The 19,966-nt window shown below is 32.0% G+C and overlaps 2 protein-coding genes across 5 annotated transcripts; both read left to right on the plus strand.

Annotated features, from left to right (window-relative positions):
- The first annotated feature begins 4,795 nt into the window (after window positions 1-4,795).
- Window positions 4,796-7,976, plus strand: glrx2 (glutaredoxin 2). Of its 4 annotated transcripts, none has more exons than XM_073844641.1 (4): window positions 4,796-4,874; window positions 5,515-5,575; window positions 7,250-7,426; window positions 7,546-7,976. In XM_073844641.1, the coding sequence occupies exons 1-4, from the start codon at window positions 4,819-4,821 to the stop codon at window positions 7,711-7,713; spliced, it is 462 nt and encodes a 153-aa protein (XP_073700742.1). In that variant the 5' UTR covers window positions 4,796-4,818; the 3' UTR covers window positions 7,714-7,976. The 4 variants fall into 4 exon arrangements, with proteins under 4 accessions (XP_073700742.1, XP_073700743.1, XP_073700744.1 ...); XM_073844642.1 differs by lacking the exon at window positions 4,796-4,874 and adding an exon at window positions 4,909-5,057; XM_073844643.1 differs by lacking the exon at window positions 4,796-4,874 and adding an exon at window positions 5,003-5,083 and having other exon boundaries at window positions 7,546-7,975.
- Window positions 7,977-10,358: 2,382 nt separating this feature from the next.
- Window positions 10,359-19,187, plus strand: uchl5 (ubiquitin carboxyl-terminal hydrolase L5). The gene is made up of 11 exons (XM_073844161.1): window positions 10,359-10,538; window positions 14,162-14,225; window positions 14,312-14,417; window positions 14,503-14,628; window positions 14,716-14,777; window positions 14,868-14,998; window positions 15,078-15,141; window positions 15,226-15,328; window positions 15,415-15,528; window positions 18,550-18,648; window positions 18,957-19,187. Exons 1-11 carry the CDS (start codon window positions 10,463-10,465, stop codon window positions 18,999-19,001), a joined length of 990 nt encoding a protein of 329 aa, XP_073700262.1. The 5' UTR covers window positions 10,359-10,462; the 3' UTR covers window positions 19,002-19,187.
- The last annotated feature ends 779 nt before the right edge of the window (window positions 19,188-19,966 follow it).

Raw genomic sequence — 19,966 nt, forward strand, 5'->3', positions numbered from 1 at the left:
ATGTAGCCGAGTTTCTTCATTAGAACAGATTTGGAGATATTTAGCATTTCATCACTTGCTCACCAATGGATTCTCTGCAGTGAATGGGTGCCATCAGATTGAGAGTGACTGAAACAACTGATAAAAACATAACAATATTGCTGCAAGCAGCGATTATGATACAATGAGAGGCAAAATAAGGAGCCAAGCATGGCATGGAGTGACAGACCAACTGTAACAATGAGTAATTAAATCCATTTCAGGATGATTTTAGTCAAAATGGCTGAAAAATTATAAATACAACCTCTAGTGATATGATTAAATAGAGTATCACTTTTGACCAATAGGTTGCACTTTTATCAAATCGATGTGGTGTGTTCTGTGTGAGGTGACAATAGCACACAGAAAGTTTGGTGTCAATATGTCAAAGCTTCAGCGTCAGAAGTAGTCTGGCATAATGCCCCAAATTAGTCTTTTCAGCACAAAATCCATAAATTTTTATCAGCATTGTCTGAAGATGATCTGACTCGATTTTGGTGAAAATCGGACCACTGGTCGAGGAGGAGTTAAAAAAAGTAGGTTTTTAATGACAATTAAAATGGTGGACAGAAAGTTTGGTTGACTATGGCATAATCAGATCTATGTTGTCGGCATGACTTAAAGAACATTTAAAGACTAGTTTCATTACCAAAGGCTAATGCAATTAAATGTTATTAACATTTTTGGAAGTTTATTTATTAATGATTAATGAATGGTTTATCACTCTTGACCAATAGGTGGCAAATTGATGTGGCTGGTGTCAATATGTCAAAGTTTTGCAGAGACACAGCCATAGACGTTATTTGGCATGATTTCAGCAAATTTGTTGATGTTTTACACAATAACCGTTTTATAGATGATCTGAGTGAAATTTGGTAAAAAATAAATTGGACCAACAGTCTAGGAGGAGTTTGAAAAAGGAGGTTTTCAACATGAATAAAAATGGTGGACAGAAAGTTTGGCTGACTTTGGCAAAATTGGTATCGATGTTCTCGGAATGACCCAAGGAGTATATTGTGATCCCTTTCATTACAATAAGCCATTTTAATCAAATGTTATTAGCATTTTTTTTACATTTCTGCCCCCAAACTTTTGAGTACTGTCTGAGCATGGTGCCAAACAGTTTCGTAACAATACACTGATGTATTTTACGACAAAATTGAGAATGGCCGACACCCAAAATGGCTGATATGGGAAACTTGGGAAACATTTGGGTAGACTTGGCATACTGCACCGAATTTAACGAGACCGGTTTTGTGGTTTTTTACCAAATCATTCAACAGTTATAAGCAAAAATAGTCATTTTTCATATCTTCTGACTACTAAGTGGGGATGCTCAGAAACTGTGCAGATAGCCTCATGTCATGCTTGTTATAAGACACGCCAAGTTTCGTGTCAATACACCAAAGCGTTGCGGAGTTATAGCCTCTACATCTATTTTTGCATGATCTTCGTCAAAGTCGTTTACGTGTTATTCGAAAACAGTTTGACTAACCAACTTTTTGCCATTATGGGCTGAAGATGATCTGAGCCAAATATGGTGAAAATCAGACCAATCGTCGAGGAGGAGCTATAAAAGGTAAGTTTTTAATGTAAATCAAAATGGAAGACAAGAAGTTCGGCCAACTATTGCTTAATTGGTATCTATGTTGTCGGAATGTCAGAATATTTGTCAGAATATTTGTCAGAATATTTAAAGACCAGTTTCATTACAAAAGGCTAATGCAATCAAAAGTTATTATTATTAAGTCATTATTAACGGTTAATGAATGGTTTATTACTCTTGACCAATAGGTGGCGTGATTTGTTTCCAAATTGATGTGGCGTGGTTAGTGTGAGGTGACAATGGCACACACAAACTTTGGTGTCAAGTTTTACAGAGATACATCCTCAGACGCTGTTTGGCATGATCCAACAAATTTGTTGATGTGTTAAATAATAACTGTTTCATATATCAAGACGAAATTCACAACTTTTTGTCAGCATGGTCTGAAGATATGAGCCCAATTTGGAGAAAATTGGACCAACAGTCTAGGAGGAGTTCGAAAAAGTAGGTTTTCAATGTAAATCAAAATGGCGGACAGGAAGTTTGGCTGACCTTGGCAAAATTGGTATGTTCTCGGCATGACCCAAGGAATATATTGTGATCACTTTCATTACAATAGGCCAATTTAATCAAATGTTATTATCATTTTAAAAAAAAATATTTAAGGACAGGCCAAGGTGTTTGTAAAATACAGCATTTTACGACAAAATTGAGAATGGTTGATGCCCAAAATGGCTGATATGGGAAGAAATGAATCTGCATACTGCACCGAATCTAAAGAGACCATTGTTTTCATTTTTGGCCAAACCATTTAGAAGTTAATATATGCCAAAATAACTATTTTTTCATATCTCCTGACCACTAGGTGATATGAAAGTTTGGTCTCAATACGCCAACATCCATTTTTGCATGATCTTTGTCAAATTTGTACACCATATTTGATAACAGTTCGACTGATCATTTTTCTTTCCACAACTTTTTGCCATCATGGTCTGAAGATGATCTGAGCCAAATTTGGTGAAAATAAGACAAACCGTTTAGGACGAGTTTGAAAAAGTAGATTTTTTAAACTATTAAAAATAGCGAAAAAACTAAACCTCACGATTTTTTAATTTTGGTGTTCATTCAAAGGATTCAAAAGAAAAAAAATCCTTCTAGACCTTATGGTTCAAAAGTTATTAACATGAGTGAAATTTTGGGCAAGTGGTGGCACTAGAAAGTTTGAGTTAGAGACTCCAACCTTGCTATGATTAATGAGTAGACTGTCCTCTATAAGTGTCCCAAATTTCATAACTTTCCTGCAAGCGGTTCTATGGGCTGCCATAGACTCAAGAGCGGAAGAAGAAATCTAATTGATACAATACTTCACATGACTCTTACGAAGCGAAAAGTTTTTAAGAAACTTTTTAAACTTCAAATGAGTCCTCTATATATTACATTGCTTCCTTCAGTGAAAAAGTCAACTCTTTCAAATTTGGAGAGAAATAAGCACAGATCAAGCATTGTTTGAGTGAAACAGTCCAAAACATTTCTAAACAAACATGTCAGAGGATTTTGATGTGAGAGGACAACAGAAGATAGATTTTTTTTTCACTGGAGGAAGTGTTATTATGGATTTTTGAATCCATATTTTGGTCAGAAGCGATGGTTAAAACCTAATATTGATAAATTTGTTTATGGACTGGGGTTGTGTGGATTACCTGTGGATTATTGTGATCCTTTTATCAGCTGTTTAGACTCTCATTATAAATCTTTCATAGGAACGGAACTGAACTCTGAGTTGGAAACTACAGTGAATCTCAACAGAGAACCTATAAGTAAGCAAGGACAGGATTTGAAAATGTAAGACAACAAACTAAACTTTTCCTTAAGTGCACCCTTAAGTACCTATTATTGTGAAAAAAGTGAAAGGTGAAGACACACTGCTCATCTTCTTTTAACAATATTAATGAGACTGGAGTTCAGGCCATTAAACTTTAAAATATATAAGCAATAAATAATTCAAAGTTTCTTTTTGTTTCAACTCTGCTATAGGAGAGAAAGACGCAACCTCAGGCTATAGAACAATTTTAGGGCCAGTTTTGTGCTGTATTATATATTAAATTCTCATGCTTGGGCTTCTCAGAACACTTTTTTTGTTGACAAAGTTACCATAAGATGGATAACTGTTGTTGTTGTTTAGAAAAAAAGTGACAAGAACAGCTTTAATTCTTTTTGGTTAATTCATAAGGATTAGAGTGTAGAAAAATCAATTGCCTTTTTTTGCTTGAAAACGGCAAAATGGCAGCTTTTGTGAAAACCAGAGATTAGGGAGCAGCATTAAATCACTTGTCATAAAATGGGGGAACAGAAAAAAAAGGATAACTCAGATTCCCAAGAAAAAAAAAAAAACAACAACTTGCTGTTGGTTCTGTGTAATGCGTTTTACAAAATGGCATAGTGCCATCCTATGGATGCAAAATGACAGTTCTCTCAAATTTAAAAATCCTAACTTTGAAGGACAAAGATGATGTACACATAACATTTAATAAAGCACTGGAATTTGTAAGAGTGGGTGCGGCCATTTTAATGTGGGTGTTTCCGGTGTCACTTTCAGTTATGTTTTATCTGTACAGAACAACTTATGCTGCTTGATATTGCAAACTGGTATTTCTTATCACATTTTAATGTACTGTGGTAAACACACTGTTTGTAGCGCAAATAGTCTAGATTTACTAGACAGTTCTAGTTATTTACGTACAACGGCTAAACAATTGGGAATTCTCGAATATTTACATTCTGAATGTACTAGAGTCACCTCCTAGTCCATTTTAGGAGTTAAAAATACGCCCTCATTATCAGAAATGAAACTAGCGGAAAACACAAACGGAAATATTAAGAATAAGATATGGAAATGTGAGAAATTGTACTCTTACTGTTGTAACTCCGCCAGTATTCCTTTAAGTAAAACCGCTGCTCATTATCGCATATACTTACTGTAAGTGTTATCACATGACATCTGTTACTTTTCTCACCACTGGTGAACCAGTATTGTGTGATTTACGGGTAATTTTTAGGCATTCAAATTTCTCTTGTGAAGCTGTTTGCATGTCAGGTGCCAGCTGCTTTTAACACTTTAACACAGTGTGCACATATCTGCAATGCCACAAAATCATAAGAACTCGGGTTTCTGAGCCACTGTGGCCCCCTAGAGGAAAACAAGTTGTGTCTCAAAATGTCCAATGATCTGGACAGGCTGGTCGCAAAGTATTCAGATGACCCGTGAAGGGCGGAGCTCCTTAGGTCATATCAATGTGGTTCCGGTTAAGAGGTACGCGAATGTGTTTAGGATTTTGTAACGAAACTAAACAGAAAGATTAACGTTATATGTAAAATCCTGTCTCGGGACGGCTTTTAGTTATTAACCCTCGCTTGTCGTTATTTAACGTTACATTCCAACAATGTTTACGAGAGGGTGTTTCTACAGATCCAAACAGGCTTATCAGACTCTAAGGTCATTGTGAGGATAATTAATATTAGGTTGTATAATTTGACATAATCGCGTTTAGATTCAACACCGCCATTGTGTTTGTTCCGCTCTGGACGGCGCAACGTTAACCTAGTTTAGGAAGCCATAAGCTGTTTTTAGGGTCATTAAATGTTTAAATCCCCCCTGTGTGATCTGATCAGATTATAGTCTAGCTGTAAGATCCTAGTTAGTTAACGATACCTGACTTTAACGAGACAGCAGTCCGAATATGACTGATTTGAATTGCCAGACTAATTCTCTTGTATCTGCTTTAGCTGCATTTGCTTTCCTTGTATCTTCGACATGTCTTTTTTACAGACCAGTGATTATAACAAGGTCGTCTTGATTTGTGTGTTAATCTAAGTATCTTGTTGTGTAAATTGTAGTGTTGTTTTGGGTTACCTTTCCTCAGTTTGTAACTAAATTCATGTTGTTTATCTAGAATGGGGAATTTCACGTCGGCACGTGGGTTGTCAACCTCAGCATGTACTCAGTTTGTCCAGGTAAGATTATATACTGGTTTGTTTTGGTTCTGAAAATGGAAGTCTGACTTTTTTTTTCAGGTCATGTTGTTACAGTGGAACCTAAAACACAGACTACATTAGTAAGATTCGTGAATGAATCACTTAGAGTTTTATTGTGAACTGGATTACATGATTCATTGAAAAACTAGTTTCAAACTGATTCAATAACCACTTTGAGGGATGGTCGACTGTTAAATCCCAAAATATGTATTAATTTAAGCATGTGTTGACATAATATGCCGTTTAAATGAAATAAAACCTTGTTTTTCATCATTTGCCAGATATAAACTCTGACCTTAACACATTTTTGAGTTTACATCTTGCAACTGCAAGAAAAAAGTCTCAATTATCAACTATAAACTCAGAATTGTAAGGGGAAAAGTCTGAATTGTGAGATTAAAAAGTCGCAAGCATTTATTTCTTGTTTATTTCTTGAACAGGCTTCCATAGAAATGTCTAGATGAGCTAAACTGTCAACCCTGTTGCTAGTCTAAAAACCCTGTTAAATCCCAATATATGTCATAATGTAAGTGTGTATTGACATAATATAGAGTTTAAATGAAATAAAACCTTATTTTTCATCATTTGCCAGATATAAACTCTGACCTTAACACATTTTTTATTTTACATCTTGCAACTGCAAGAAAAAAAGTCTGAATTATAAACTATAAACTCAGAATTGTAAGGGGAAAAGTCTGAATTGTGAGATTAAAAAGTCACAAGCATTTATTTCTTAAACAGGCTTCCATAGAAATGTCTAGATGAGCTAAACTCTCAACCCTGTTGCTAGTCTGAAAACACTATTAAATCCCAATATATGTATTAATTTAAGCATGTGTTGACATAATATGCTGTTTAAATGAAATAAAACCTTATCTTTCTTCATTTGCAAAATATAAACTTTGACCTTCACACATTTTTGAGTTTACATCTTGCAACTGCAAGAAAAAAGTCTGAATTATCAACTATAAACTCAGAATTGTGAGGGAAACAGTCTGAATTGTGCTGAACTTTTGCTAGTCTAAAAACCCTGTTAAATCCCTATATATGTAATAATTTAAGCATGTGTTGACATAACCACTTTAAGGGATAGTCGATCCTACCGAAAAATGAAACATTTGTCATCATTTACCCTCTTGATTTCCAAACCTGAAGAAGTATTTTGTATTTAGTAACCAGACAGTTTCGGTTCCCATTGACTTCAATTGTATCGACTAAAAATGCAATGAAAGTTGAAGGGAACTGGCTAGGGCTTCATGGTTAACTTCTAAAACTTATAATATACACTACCAGTCAAAAGTTATTTTTTTAAAGACATCTCTTCTGCTCACCAATCCTGCATTTATTTGATCGGAAGTACAGCAAAAACAGTTAAAATCTGAAATAATTTTACTATTTAAAATAACTGTTTTCTATTTGAATATATTTGAAAATGTAATTTATTTCTGTGATTTCAAAGCTGAATTTTTAGCATCATTACACCAGTCACATGATGCTTCAGAAATCATTCTTATATTCTCATTTGCTGCTCAAAAAAACATTCATTATTATTATTATTCAAAAACTTTTGACTGGTAGTGTAAAGAAAATAAATAAAAGAAGCGCTCTATGATTGATTTTTATATATTTATCAACCTGGATCTTCTTTTACAGGATGTTGTTTCCAGTAACTGTGTTGTGATTTTCTCTAAAACCACTTGCCCATACTGTAAAATGGCGAAGAATGTTTTTAATGAGATCGGAGCTGCGTATAAAGTTGTTGAACTTGATGAGCACAATGATGGTAGACGTCTCCAGGAGACCTTAAGCCAAATGACAGGTGCCAGAACAGTAAGTCTTGTCTTTTATTCAAATGTGTAAAACATTTCCAGATTCTATTATTTGCATTTTGCATCTGTTTGTTTTTGTCAAGGTAGTGTTGTTAACTTTAATCCTTTCAACTCTATTAGGTGCCAAGAGTCTTTATTAATGGGCAGTGCATTGGAGGAGGCTCAGATACAAAACAGCTCCACCAGCAAGGAAAACTTCTGCCTCTTATTGAACAATGTAGACCATGCTGTTTGAGTACCAGCCCTGAGGGCTCAGGCAACACTCAATATCAACATAATCAGTCCTAATGTTTTGTAATATGCGTTTATACTCGTTGGTCACCCTTGAACAGCCCAAACAAAGGTTAAGTAGTTATGTTTTTTAAAATGTATGCTGCTGTCAGACAGAAAATGAACTGCCTGATTGATAGACACTGTTATGAGTATTGTTATTTTGGGGGTTATTATTCACTTTATATTTTACAAATGAGTTACAAAATCTCAGTATTGCTTTATGTACATGCATATTTAAATTAAAGTATTAAAGTATTTTACAAAAATGTCAAAGTGTTAATTTTTCTGATGTAAACTCACAAAAACGCCCAATGGTTTAAAATAAAACCTTATTTTTTGTCATTTGCAAGATATAAATGCATTTTTGAGTTTACATCTTGCAACTGCAAGAAAAAAAAGTCTGAATTATCAACTATAAACTCAGAATTGTGAGGGAAAAAGTCTGAATTGTAAGATTAAAAAGTCGCTAGCATTTTTTTCTTATTTATTTCTTGAACAGGCTTCTATAGAAATGTATAGATGAACTAAACTGTCAACCCTGTTGCTAGCCTGAAAGCACTGTTAAATCCCAAAATATGTATTAATTTAAGCATGTGTTGACATCATATGCAGTTTAAATGAAGTAAAACCTTATTTTTCGTCATTTGCCAGATATAAACTCTGGCCTTAACGCATTTTTGAGTTTACATCTTGCAACTGCAAGAAAAAAAAGTCTGAATTATCAAATATAAACTCAGAATTGTGAGGGAAAAAGTCTGAATTGTAAGATGAAAAAGTCGCAATTACCATTTATTTACTTTTTATCTAATTCTTTACAGAATTGTCTAGACAAACTAAACTGTCAACCCTGTTGCTAGTCTGAAAGCCCTGTTAAATCCCAAAATATGTATTAATTTAAGCATGTGTTGACATAATATGCAGTTTAAATGAAATAAAACCTTATTTTTCGTCATTTGCGAGAAACTCTGACCTTAACACATTTTTGAGTTTACATCTTGCATCTGCAAGAAAAAAAGTCTGAATTATCAACTATAAACTCAGAATTGCGAGAAAAAGAGTCTCAATTGTGGAAAAAAATCGCAATTACCTCCATTTACTTATTAAACAGGCTTCCATAGAAATGTCTAGACGAACAAAAACGGTCAACCCTGTTGCTAGCCTGAAAGCCCTGTTAAATTCCAATATGTGTAATAATTTGAGCGTGTATTGAAATAATATAGAGTTTAAATTAAATAAAACCTTATTTTTCTTCATTTGCAAAATATAAACTCTGACCTTCACACATTTTTGAGTTTACATCTTGCAATTGCAAGAAAAAAGACTCAATCATCACTATAAACTCAGAATTGTGAGAAAAAAGTCACAATTACCATTTTTTATTTTATTAAACAGGCTTCCATAAAAATGTCTAGATGAGCTAAACTGTCAACCCTGTTGCTAGTCTGAAAACCCTGTTAAATCCCAATATATGTAATAATTCAAGCATGTGTTGACATAATATGGAGTTTAAATGAAATAAAACCGTATTTTTCATAATTTGCAAGATATAAACTCTGACCTTTACACATTTTTGAATCTACATCTTGCAACTGCAAGAAAAAAGTCTGAATTATCAACTATAGACTCAACTGTGAGAAAAAAAGATGAAAAAGTCACAATTACCACTGAACTTTCAACCCTGTTGCTTGTCTGAAAACCCTGTTAAATTCTAATATATGTAATAATTTAAGCGTGTATTGTACATAAATCTGAATTATCAACTAAAACTAAGAATTGTGAGAAAAAAGTCTGAATTGTGAGATTAAAAAGTCACAATTACCTTTTTTAAAATTTATTAAACTTCCATAAAAAAGCCTAAATGTCAACCCTGTTTCCTGTTAAACCCCAATATATGTATTAATTTAAGCGTGTACTGACATAGTATGGAGTTTAAATTAAACAAAACCCTATTTTTTGTCATTTGTGAAATATAAACTCTGACCTTTACACATTTTTGAGTTTACATCTTGCAATTGCAAGAAAAAAGTCTGAATTATCAACTATAAACTCGGAATTGTGAGAAAAAGAATCTGAATTGTGTGATTAAAAAGTCAGAATTAACTTATTGATTTATTAAACAAACAAGACGTGTAGATGAACTAATCTGTCAACCCTGTTGTCTGAAAGCCCTGTTAAATACTAATATATGTATACATTTAGGCATGTGTTAGAGTTTAAATTCAATAAAACAACAGTTTCCGTCATTTGCGAGATATGAAATCTGAGTTTAGGCTGGCCTACATCTTGCAACTGCAAGAAAAAAGTCATTTTTTTCTTGCAGTTGCAACTATAAACTAAGAATTGTGAGAAAAAAGTCTAAATTGTGAGACTAAAAAGTTGCAATTACCTTATATTTATTTCTTTATTTTTTAAACGGGATTCAGTCTAGATGAACGAAACTGTCAACCCCGTTGCTAGCCTGAAAGCCCTATTAAATCCTAATATGTGTATTAATTTGTGCGTCTGTTGACATAATATGAAGTTTTAACGAACATTTAAGCATTTTAATATTAATTTTGAAAGAAAAACGGCTCGAATGCGCTCCAGGACACGTGGAGGCAGAAGCGCGCCTCACATTTCTACGGCACCACGTGAAGCAGAAGAATGACGCATGTCGAAAGGAATGCCGGGAAAACTACTGTATGTGTGAATGAGTCCCATTAGCCTCGTCTAACCGCTACACGAGCACACTTTTCTGTTTATAACAAGAAACATAATTTCAGAGATGGCGGGAAGCGCTGGAGAATGGTGTCTCATGGAAAGCGACCCAGGGGTTTTCACAGAGCTGATCAAGGGCTTCGGTGAGCACTCAATATCACATACATTAGCGGTGCATGTGAGTGCGCTAGTTTTGCTTCAGCTCAGTGATTTAGGATTTCTTTATGATGTGTTGTTCATAAAAAGTGTGATTGCCTGTCTGCAATGTGGATTAAAATCCGTTTAATTTATTGAATTCATTGAATGGGCTCTTGGCATGAGTCAGGGCTGCACTACACTTGTTAATTAATGCAGGATGACAGCTGCCTCACATCTCTGCTCTTCTTAACTGTCTGAATGTTAGTAGACTTGTCTCAAAAAATAGTGAGAAACCTACCTAGTCTTGCATTTTTTGGTCTTGGGAACAAGTGTGCGTTATTGGTGGGTTCAAACAATGTTCGATTAATCTGCATCATTGCTGCTCTTGAATGGCTGATTCAGTATTTTTAGGAGTATTATGATGCATTCAGAACATAAGATTCCGTATTTGTGTCTTAATTTATGTTCTAAATATTTGGTTCAGTATTTAGGCTTTATTTGCACGTTCCAAACATTCGATTTGAATTTCTGTCTGCATTGTTGGTTCCTTATGAATATTTAAATATTTGTGCAACATTTGAACACGTCCCGAACATCAGATTAATATCTTTGTTGACATTATATGTGCTTTCAACCACTTCAGTGAATATCATTTGCGTGTTCTGGACATTCCTATTTTTGCGAGGATCACATTGAGTTCGAAAATTCAGTATATTTGGGCATCATTTGCATTGTTTTTTTTTTTGTTTTTTGTTTTTGTTTTGTCGACATTATTTGGACATAATTTGCGTGCTCTGAACATTGGATTTATTTTTTTCATGTCGACATTATTCAAATATTTGATTCAATGTGTTTGAGTATCATTTGCAGGTTCCAAGGACCCTTTACTTTTTTCAATTTTGATGATTATGGATTACAGACCAAAAAAAAAAAAAACAAATCCAGTGTTTCACAAAATTAAAGTATTTCATCTGACCAATAAAAAAAAGATATTAAACACATGTTGGCCTTCTGAAAATTGTGTTAATGTATTGTATTATGTCCTCAGTACTTTGTTGGGGCTCTTTTTGCACTAATTCCAGCATCAAGGCGGCGGGGCATTGAGGTGTTTTGGTAGTTGCTTTGATATTGGTCTTCAGCTCGTCTGCATTTCGGGGTCTCTGTTCCCTCATCTTCCTCATTAGATTTTCAATGGGGTTTAAGTCAGGCGAGTTTGCCGGCCAATCAAGTACAGTTATTCCATGGCTATTAAACCAGCTACTGGTAGTTTTGGCTTTGAGGGCAGGTGCCAAATCCTGCTGGGAAATAAAATCATCATCTCCAAAAAGCTTGTCGGCAGCAGGAAGCATGAAGTGCTCTAAAATTTCCTGGTAGACAGCTGTGTTAACTGTGGACTTCATAAAAGACAATGGACCCACACCAGCAGAAGACATGGCTCCCCAAACCATCACTGACTGCGGAAATTTCACACTTCATACTGGACTTTAAGCAGCTTGACTTCTGTGCCTCTCCAGTCTTCCTCCATACTCTGGGACCTTGATTTCCAAATTAAATGCCAAATTTGCTTTCATCTGAAAACAGGACTTGGGACCACTGGGCAACAGACCAGTATTTTTTCTCCTTAGCCCAGCACAGACACTTCTGACTTTGTTTTTGGTTCAGGAGTTTTGGTTCTTGATGCTCTGACACCAGCCTCAGTCCACTCCTTATGAAGCTCCCCCAGATTTCTGAACTGCCCTTGCTTGACAATCCTCTCAAGGCTACGGTCATCCCTGTTACTTGTGCACCTTTTCCGGACACATTTTTCCCTTCCTCTTAACACTCTGTTAATATACTTCGATACTGTGCTCTGTGAGCATCCATCTTCTTTTGCAATTGCCTTTTATGGAGGGTGTCAGTGATGGTCTTCTGCACAACCGTCAAGTCAGCAGTCTTCCCCATGATTCTGAAGTCTACTAAGCCAGACTGAGACAATTTAAAGGCTGAGGAAACCTTTGCAGGTGTATTAATTAGCTGACTAGATTGGGTCACAGGGAGCCTACAATGTTGAACTTTGTCATGATATTCTAATTTTGTGAAATACTGCATTTGTTTTTTTTTTTTATCCATAATCATTCAAATTAAAACAAATAAAGGCTTGAAATATTTCACTTTGTGTGTAGTGAACTAATATAACATACAAGTTTCACTTTTTGAAACAAATTATTGAAATAAATGGACTTTCCCTCGATATTCAAATTGTTTGGCACATACCTGTATGTCAAGGTTCGCTCAAATATTGCATTTATTATAAGAAAACGTTATTTGCGTGTTCTAAACATTCAAATGATCTGAATTATGATATTGTGTGTGCGAACGTTGGATTTATTATTTTTGTGAATCATTTTCTCGGTACTAACACTGGATTCATATTTTTGTGGACATAGTTCCAGATAGCACACGTACATCTGCAAGATGTCTGTTAAAACTCTCTTGATCTGGAAAGCATCTGCTGTGTACAAACGTCTGTTACTTTGACATACATTGTAATTCATAAATGTCTTAAAGACGTCTAATAGATGTCTATTTGACATCTGATAGGAAACGTCCAATAGACTTGCAGATGTAAATACAGATGTCAAATAGATGCCTCTGAGATGTACGTGTGCAATCAGGGGTGCATTCAAATGTTTGATTAAGTATAATTATGCATCATTTACAAGTTCCAAACATTTGATTCATATTTTTGTTGACATTAGGTGCGTTCAAACATTTGATTCGGTATATTCGGGCATCATTTGAACACTCCAAATATTTGACGCATTAATGCCCCCCTTCAAAGATTTGATTCAGTATATTAAGGCATCATTTACAAGTTCCAAACATTTGATTCATATTTGTGTGTGCATTGTAGTTGTGTTCAAACATTTGATTCATTTTATTTAGGCCTCATTTTCAAGTTCCAAACGTTTCATTCATATTTTTGCATTATCTACAGGTTCCAAAGAGGCGATTCATTTTATGTCGAGATTTTCTCAAACATTCGATTCATTATAAGTGGACATCATTTGCGTCTTCTATTCAATTCAATGCAGTTCACCGAACACCGAAAGTGTTTTATTTATTTTTTTGGCCGAATAATTTCGGTTGCTGACTATATTTGGACATCATTCGCTTGTTACAAAGATTTAGTTCATGTTTTTGTATACAGAAAAGAGTGTTTGAACAAGATTCAGTATATTTGGGAATCATTTGTACATTTAGAGCATCTTTATTTATTTTTTTTGGCATTATGCGCACTTCCCAGCATGTTTGGACATTAATGGTTCAACTGAGACATTATTTTTGAGCATTGTTAGTATGTTTGACTTTGAATGTTTTTAAAAGATCAGTAGTGGAAATAAACATTAAATTCTGAACCTTCCAAACAAGGTAATAACAGATCATTCATTCTAGGGACAAATCCTAGGGTTGTAGACTTGTAAAATCGTTTCTGGAGAATTTTTGCTCTTACCTAAGCCGTATATAGCTTCTATGTAGATATCAGAGAACAATTTAAAATATTGTATCAATGCGTTCTATGGCACCTTTAAATTCGAAAGTCTTGTGACAAAGATTTCTTTGTTTTTTTGTTTTTTTTTGTCTTTAGGATGCAAAGGTGCACAGGTGGAAGAGATATGGAGCATGGAGCCAGAAAACTTTGAAAATCTCAAGTAAGCAACATCCTTGAATCTCTTACCATATCCAGTTTCCCTCCAGTGTTTAAACGGCAATTGAATATGGATGTAAATCATTTCAGGCCCGTTCATGGTCTGATTTTCCTCTTCAAGTGGCAACCCGGTGAGGAGCCAGCGGGATCTATAGTTCAAGACTCAAGGCTGGATCAGATCTTCTTCGCCAAGCAGGTGCACAATTACGCAATTCCTCAAATCCAGCAATCTGTAACCAAGGGAAAAAAGAATATCTAGAAATTATTATACACTATTTCAGGTCATCAACAATGCCTGCGCGACCCAAGCGATCGTCAGCGTGTTGTTAAACTGTACGCACGCTGATATGCACCTCGGAGAAACGCTGACAGAATTTAAAGAGTTCTCGCAGAGTTTCGATGCTGCGGTAAGTCGGTGTGAATTTCATTCAAACATGTATTTTTTTTTATTAATAATGTTTAATAAGCTTTTCACGTCTTTGTTTATATTCAAGATGAAGGGTCTTGCTCTCAGTAACTCTGAAGTGATTCGACAAGTTCACAACAGCTTCGCCAGGTTATTGTTACTTGCTTTTACGAAGCTTTTCTTCTCTTTTGCCATATGATGAATCTGTAACATTGTCAAATTGTCTTTTTTTGTCTGTAGACAACAGATGTTTGAGTTTGACGCAAAGTCCTCAGCTAAAGAAGAGGATGCTTTTCATTTTGTGAGCTACGTTCCTGTTAACGGCCGGCTTTATGAGTTGGACGGACTTCGTGAAGGACCTATAGACCTGGGTAGATGGAAATGATGTTGAATTGTTTGATTTTAAGCCATTTGGTTCGTGTTTTTAAATGATTTTGTCACTTTTCTCAGGTGTGTGTGATCAGGATGATTGGATCAGCGCTGTACGGCCCGTCATTGAGAAAAGAATACAGAAGTAAGCGCCAAGCTGATATGATTTAGTTCGAGTTAATGATAATTTTGTTGATGTTAAAGCATTTCTGACTTTTAATCTGTCCAGATATAGCGAGGGTGAGATTCGATTCAACTTGATGGCCATCGTTTCGGACCGCAAGATGATTTATGAAAAGAAGATTGTTGAGTTGCAGGCCCAGCTCACAGAGGTGAGATCTTCTGGCTGTGTCAGACGTGGGAAGGACTAAATTATGTCAAAATGATGGTTGTTTAAAGACGTTTCTGCTGTTCACAGGAAGAGCCGATGGACACAGACCAGAGTGGAAATCATCTCAGCTCTATCCAGTCAGAGATCGCCAAGTATCAGCTCCTGATCGACGAGGAGAACCAAAAGCTCAAAAGATACAAAGTATGTACATGTGTTTTCTGTCAGTGAGACTTTGAAAAGTAATGTGTTATTTAGTGTATAGCTTCTATAACGTGTCTTTATTTTACTGATATTAATGTTTTTCTTTGTTGGGCCTTTAAAAACAAGAACTTTTTCAAGGTTATTCGTGTCATGTACTTAATAAAAATAATAATATTTATTATTATGATGATGATTATCATTATTAATTTGTCCTTTTAAAGATTATATTTTAAATTACTATAAAGCATTATAAAATGTAACATTTATTTGTATATTTATTAATTTATATTAATATAATAAATTAATATTTTCATGTTTTTCTCAATGATCCTTTAAAAGATAGTTATGCATGTTATAAAACATTACTTAATAATAATAAAATTTAATAATAATAATTATTATTAATTTGGTCTTTAAAATGTTATATAAATAAGTATACTGCATTATAAAATATAACTACTATTAATTAAATCTGTATTGATTAATTAATAATGATATAATAAAACTTAAATATTATTTTCATTATATATTTCTGCTTATTAATTTGTCCTTTAAAAGGTTATATTATAAATTACTGTATTACATCATAAAAATATAGCATTATTATTAATTAAATGTTTATTAATTAGTATAATATAACATTAATATTATTTTCATGTTTTTCTCATTAATCCCTTAAAAGATACTTATACATGGTTTAAAATTGAATCATAAAATATAACTTAATAATATTATTAATAATAATAAATATCCTTTCATGTATTATTATTATTATTATTATTATTAATTTGTTCTTTAAAGGGTTATATTATAAATTAGTATAATGCATTATTTAATCAACTTTATTTTAATTATATTTGTATTTATTAACTATATTATATTATATTATATTATATTGTATTAAAATAATAATATTATTTTCCTAATTTGTTTTAAAAAAGCGAATTCAATTAAATAGTAATAAGTTAAATGGGATAGTAAATATAAAATATAAAATATTTAATATCAATCAATATTATTGTTGTTTTCCTCATTAACCCATAAAACTAAGTTTTTAAATGTAAGTTTACTTAAAAAAGATAATAAAATAAAATAATTTCACTCATAATCACTCATACATATCACTCTTAATGATAGAAAGATTATTATTATTAATTCATATTAAAAATAATATTATATTAAGTTCTTAATGTCATATTCATAATAATAATAATAATAATAATAAATTATTTAAGTGATAAATATCACTCTTGTAATTATATTATTATTATTATTAAAAGTATTATTAAAAACTAAAGTTGATAATGTCACTTGGATAATGATAATAATAATAATAATAATAATGGTAACATTAATAATAATTTCTTAAGTTATAAATATCACTTTTATAATAGTAAAATTAATAGGATTATTATTAGAAAAAGTATTATTAAAAATAAAGTTGTTAGTCACTAATAATAATAATAATAATAATAATAATAATAATAATTACATTTTCATAACTTAATGCTAGTATGAAATTATTATTATTGTTATTATTATTATTGTTTTTTTTGTTATTTATTATTGTTATTGTTATTATTTTGTGATATTGTATAACAACAGAATTTAAAGGATGGATGAGGAAAAGAATAACTTATTAAACATTATTATTATTATTATTATTATTATTATTATTTATAAAATAGTAATATTTTATAATGCAAAGAAAACTTAAAAGACCAACGAGGAAAAGAATAACATCATTATTATTATTATTATTGTTGTTGTTGTTGTTATTTATTATTATTATTATTATTATTATTATTATTATTATTATTATTTTATCATTATTATGATATTATTATTATTATTATTATTATTATTATTCATAATATTTTATCGTTATTATAATATTATATGATTATACAATTATTATTATAAAAAAGTAATATTTTATAACAAAAAAAGAAGACTTAAAAGACCAATGAGGAAAAGAATAACATCATCATCATTATTATTATTATTATTATTATTATTATTATATTTATTATTGTTATTTTATCATTATTATGATATTATTATTATTATTATTATTATTATTATTATTATTATTATTATTAAAAAGTTATATTTTATAACACCATTAAAACTTAAAGGACCAATGAGCAAATTATTATTATTATTTTTTTTTTTTTATTTTTTTTTTTATTCATAATATTTTATCATTATTATGATTATACAATTATTATTATTATTATAAAAAAGTAATATTTTATAACAAAAAAAGAAAACTTAAAGGACCAATGAGGAAAATATTATTATTATTATTATTATAGCATTATTATTATTATTATTATTATTGTTATTATTATTATTATTATTATTATTATTTTACCACCAATATTATGATATTATACAAATATACAATTATTATTATAAAAAAGTAATATTTTATAATGCAAAGAAAACTTAAAGGACCAATGAGGAAAACAATAACATTATTATTATTATTATTATTATTATTATTATTATTATTACTACTATTATTATTATATTATTATTTTAAAAAATTATATTTTATAACACAAAGAAAACCGAAAGGACCAATGAGGAAAACAATAACCTTCTTCTTCTTCTTCTTCTTCTTCTTCTTCTTCTTCTTCTTCTTCTTCTTCTTATAATTATTATTATTATTATTAATGGCCTTTTTAATATTATTGTTATAAAATCGCAATATTTTATAATGCAAAGAAAACATAAAGGACCGATGAGGAAAACAATAACATTAATAATAATAATAATAGCAATATTATTATTATAAAATAGCAATATTTTATAACACAAAGGAAACTTAATGGACCAATGAGGAAAACAATAACATTAATAATAACAATTTATAATCATAACAATTATAGAAATGTTATTGTTATTATTATTTTGGTTGGTGATGGCAAATTGCCTCTTTAAAAAAAAGTATAAGAATGTGAGACAAAAATAAATGATTGAATTATTGAATGCATTCTATTTATTTTATTCAAGGTTGAGAACATTAGAAGGAAGCACAACTACCTACCCTTTATAATGGAGTTACTGAAGACGTTGGCTGAATATCAGCAGCTGATACCACTGGTGGAAAAAGTAAGTCCAGTCACACCGGAGTGTTTAATAGCAAATCTCATCACACCACTAGAGGGCAGTGCTATTACATTCTCTTGACTTCTGTAGAGCATGCAGTCTTTTGTTCTCTTAGTAATTAGATTTGCAAAAACCCTTAGAGCTAATAACATAGTGAGCTTTGCATGGTATTTTGCTAAAATGAAAACAACCTTAAAATAACCAAGCAGTAACAGCATCCATATATATCCTATATAACATTTGCTTTGATGTTGGAAATAATCTAGCATTCAAAGGCTAAATCATAAAAGTCTTTTTTCCTGTTTCTTCAGGCAAAGGAAAAACAGAGTGCCAAAAAAATACAAGAAGCCAAGTAACCCCACATTGTTAGACCCGGTTTCATTTTATGCCACGGAATATCTTGATGTGCATTTGTCTTCAGTACCCATAAAAGGAGCACTTGGAAGTGAAGTCTTGCTGTCATTTCCTTCATGTCTGTGCATGCATGCGAAGAGATGTTCAAATAATGTCTTATTTTCATATAAATTTCATTTGTTCAGTAATAGTGTTGTTTCATGTTTCTTTTTGTTGGTAAAAGATGATAAAAGAGCCTTAAGTTGCTGTAAAATACTGTACATTAAAGCACTAATTTATCTATTATATTATTATTCGTGACCTATTAATAATGAACATAATTACAATGATATATTTTCATTTAAACTGCACAAATGTGAAAAGTCTCTTCTGTTAGTAACAGTTAAATCGATAAAGATTTTTAATTATATGATGTATTATAAATGGATCTGCATGGAAAACGTCTTCCTGTCTGTTGAGCAACGTCAAACTGCTTCTTGTTTTCAACGAATTGGGTTGCTTTACATGGCAGTTTCGTGATTTTCATGTTTGTGAATAGAGCTGGTTTTTGTCCTGATGTTTCCTGTCATCTGGGATGTTTAATTTGGGAGTGTGACGCAGACTCACATGGGCAGACAGACTGTGGTCAGACTTGTTGTTCCAACCGTAGCAACCAGTATTGAAAATGCAGCTCGATTTGCATGTTTGCGTTCCTCAAAAAATAGCTCATTAGCATACATACATGCATACATACATATATATATATACATTTTTTCCATTGACAATAACAGGACTGATGATCAACATCTTATTTATTTAAATTGTTTGTTTTTAGACAAATCTTTCAGGTTTGTGTCAACTCTGATATCAAACGTTTACTTTAAAAATGAAACGTATATATTTATTTATTTATATTTATATTGTGTCTACATTGACTTAAGAAACAAATGTTAAATTCAAAAATGAAACTACTCTGAGAAATATTTAC

Source organism: Garra rufa, chromosome 7, assembly GCF_049309525.1.
Source record: "Garra rufa chromosome 7, GarRuf1.0, whole genome shotgun sequence".
Classification (NCBI taxonomy): domain Eukaryota; kingdom Metazoa; phylum Chordata; class Actinopteri; order Cypriniformes; family Cyprinidae; genus Garra; species Garra rufa.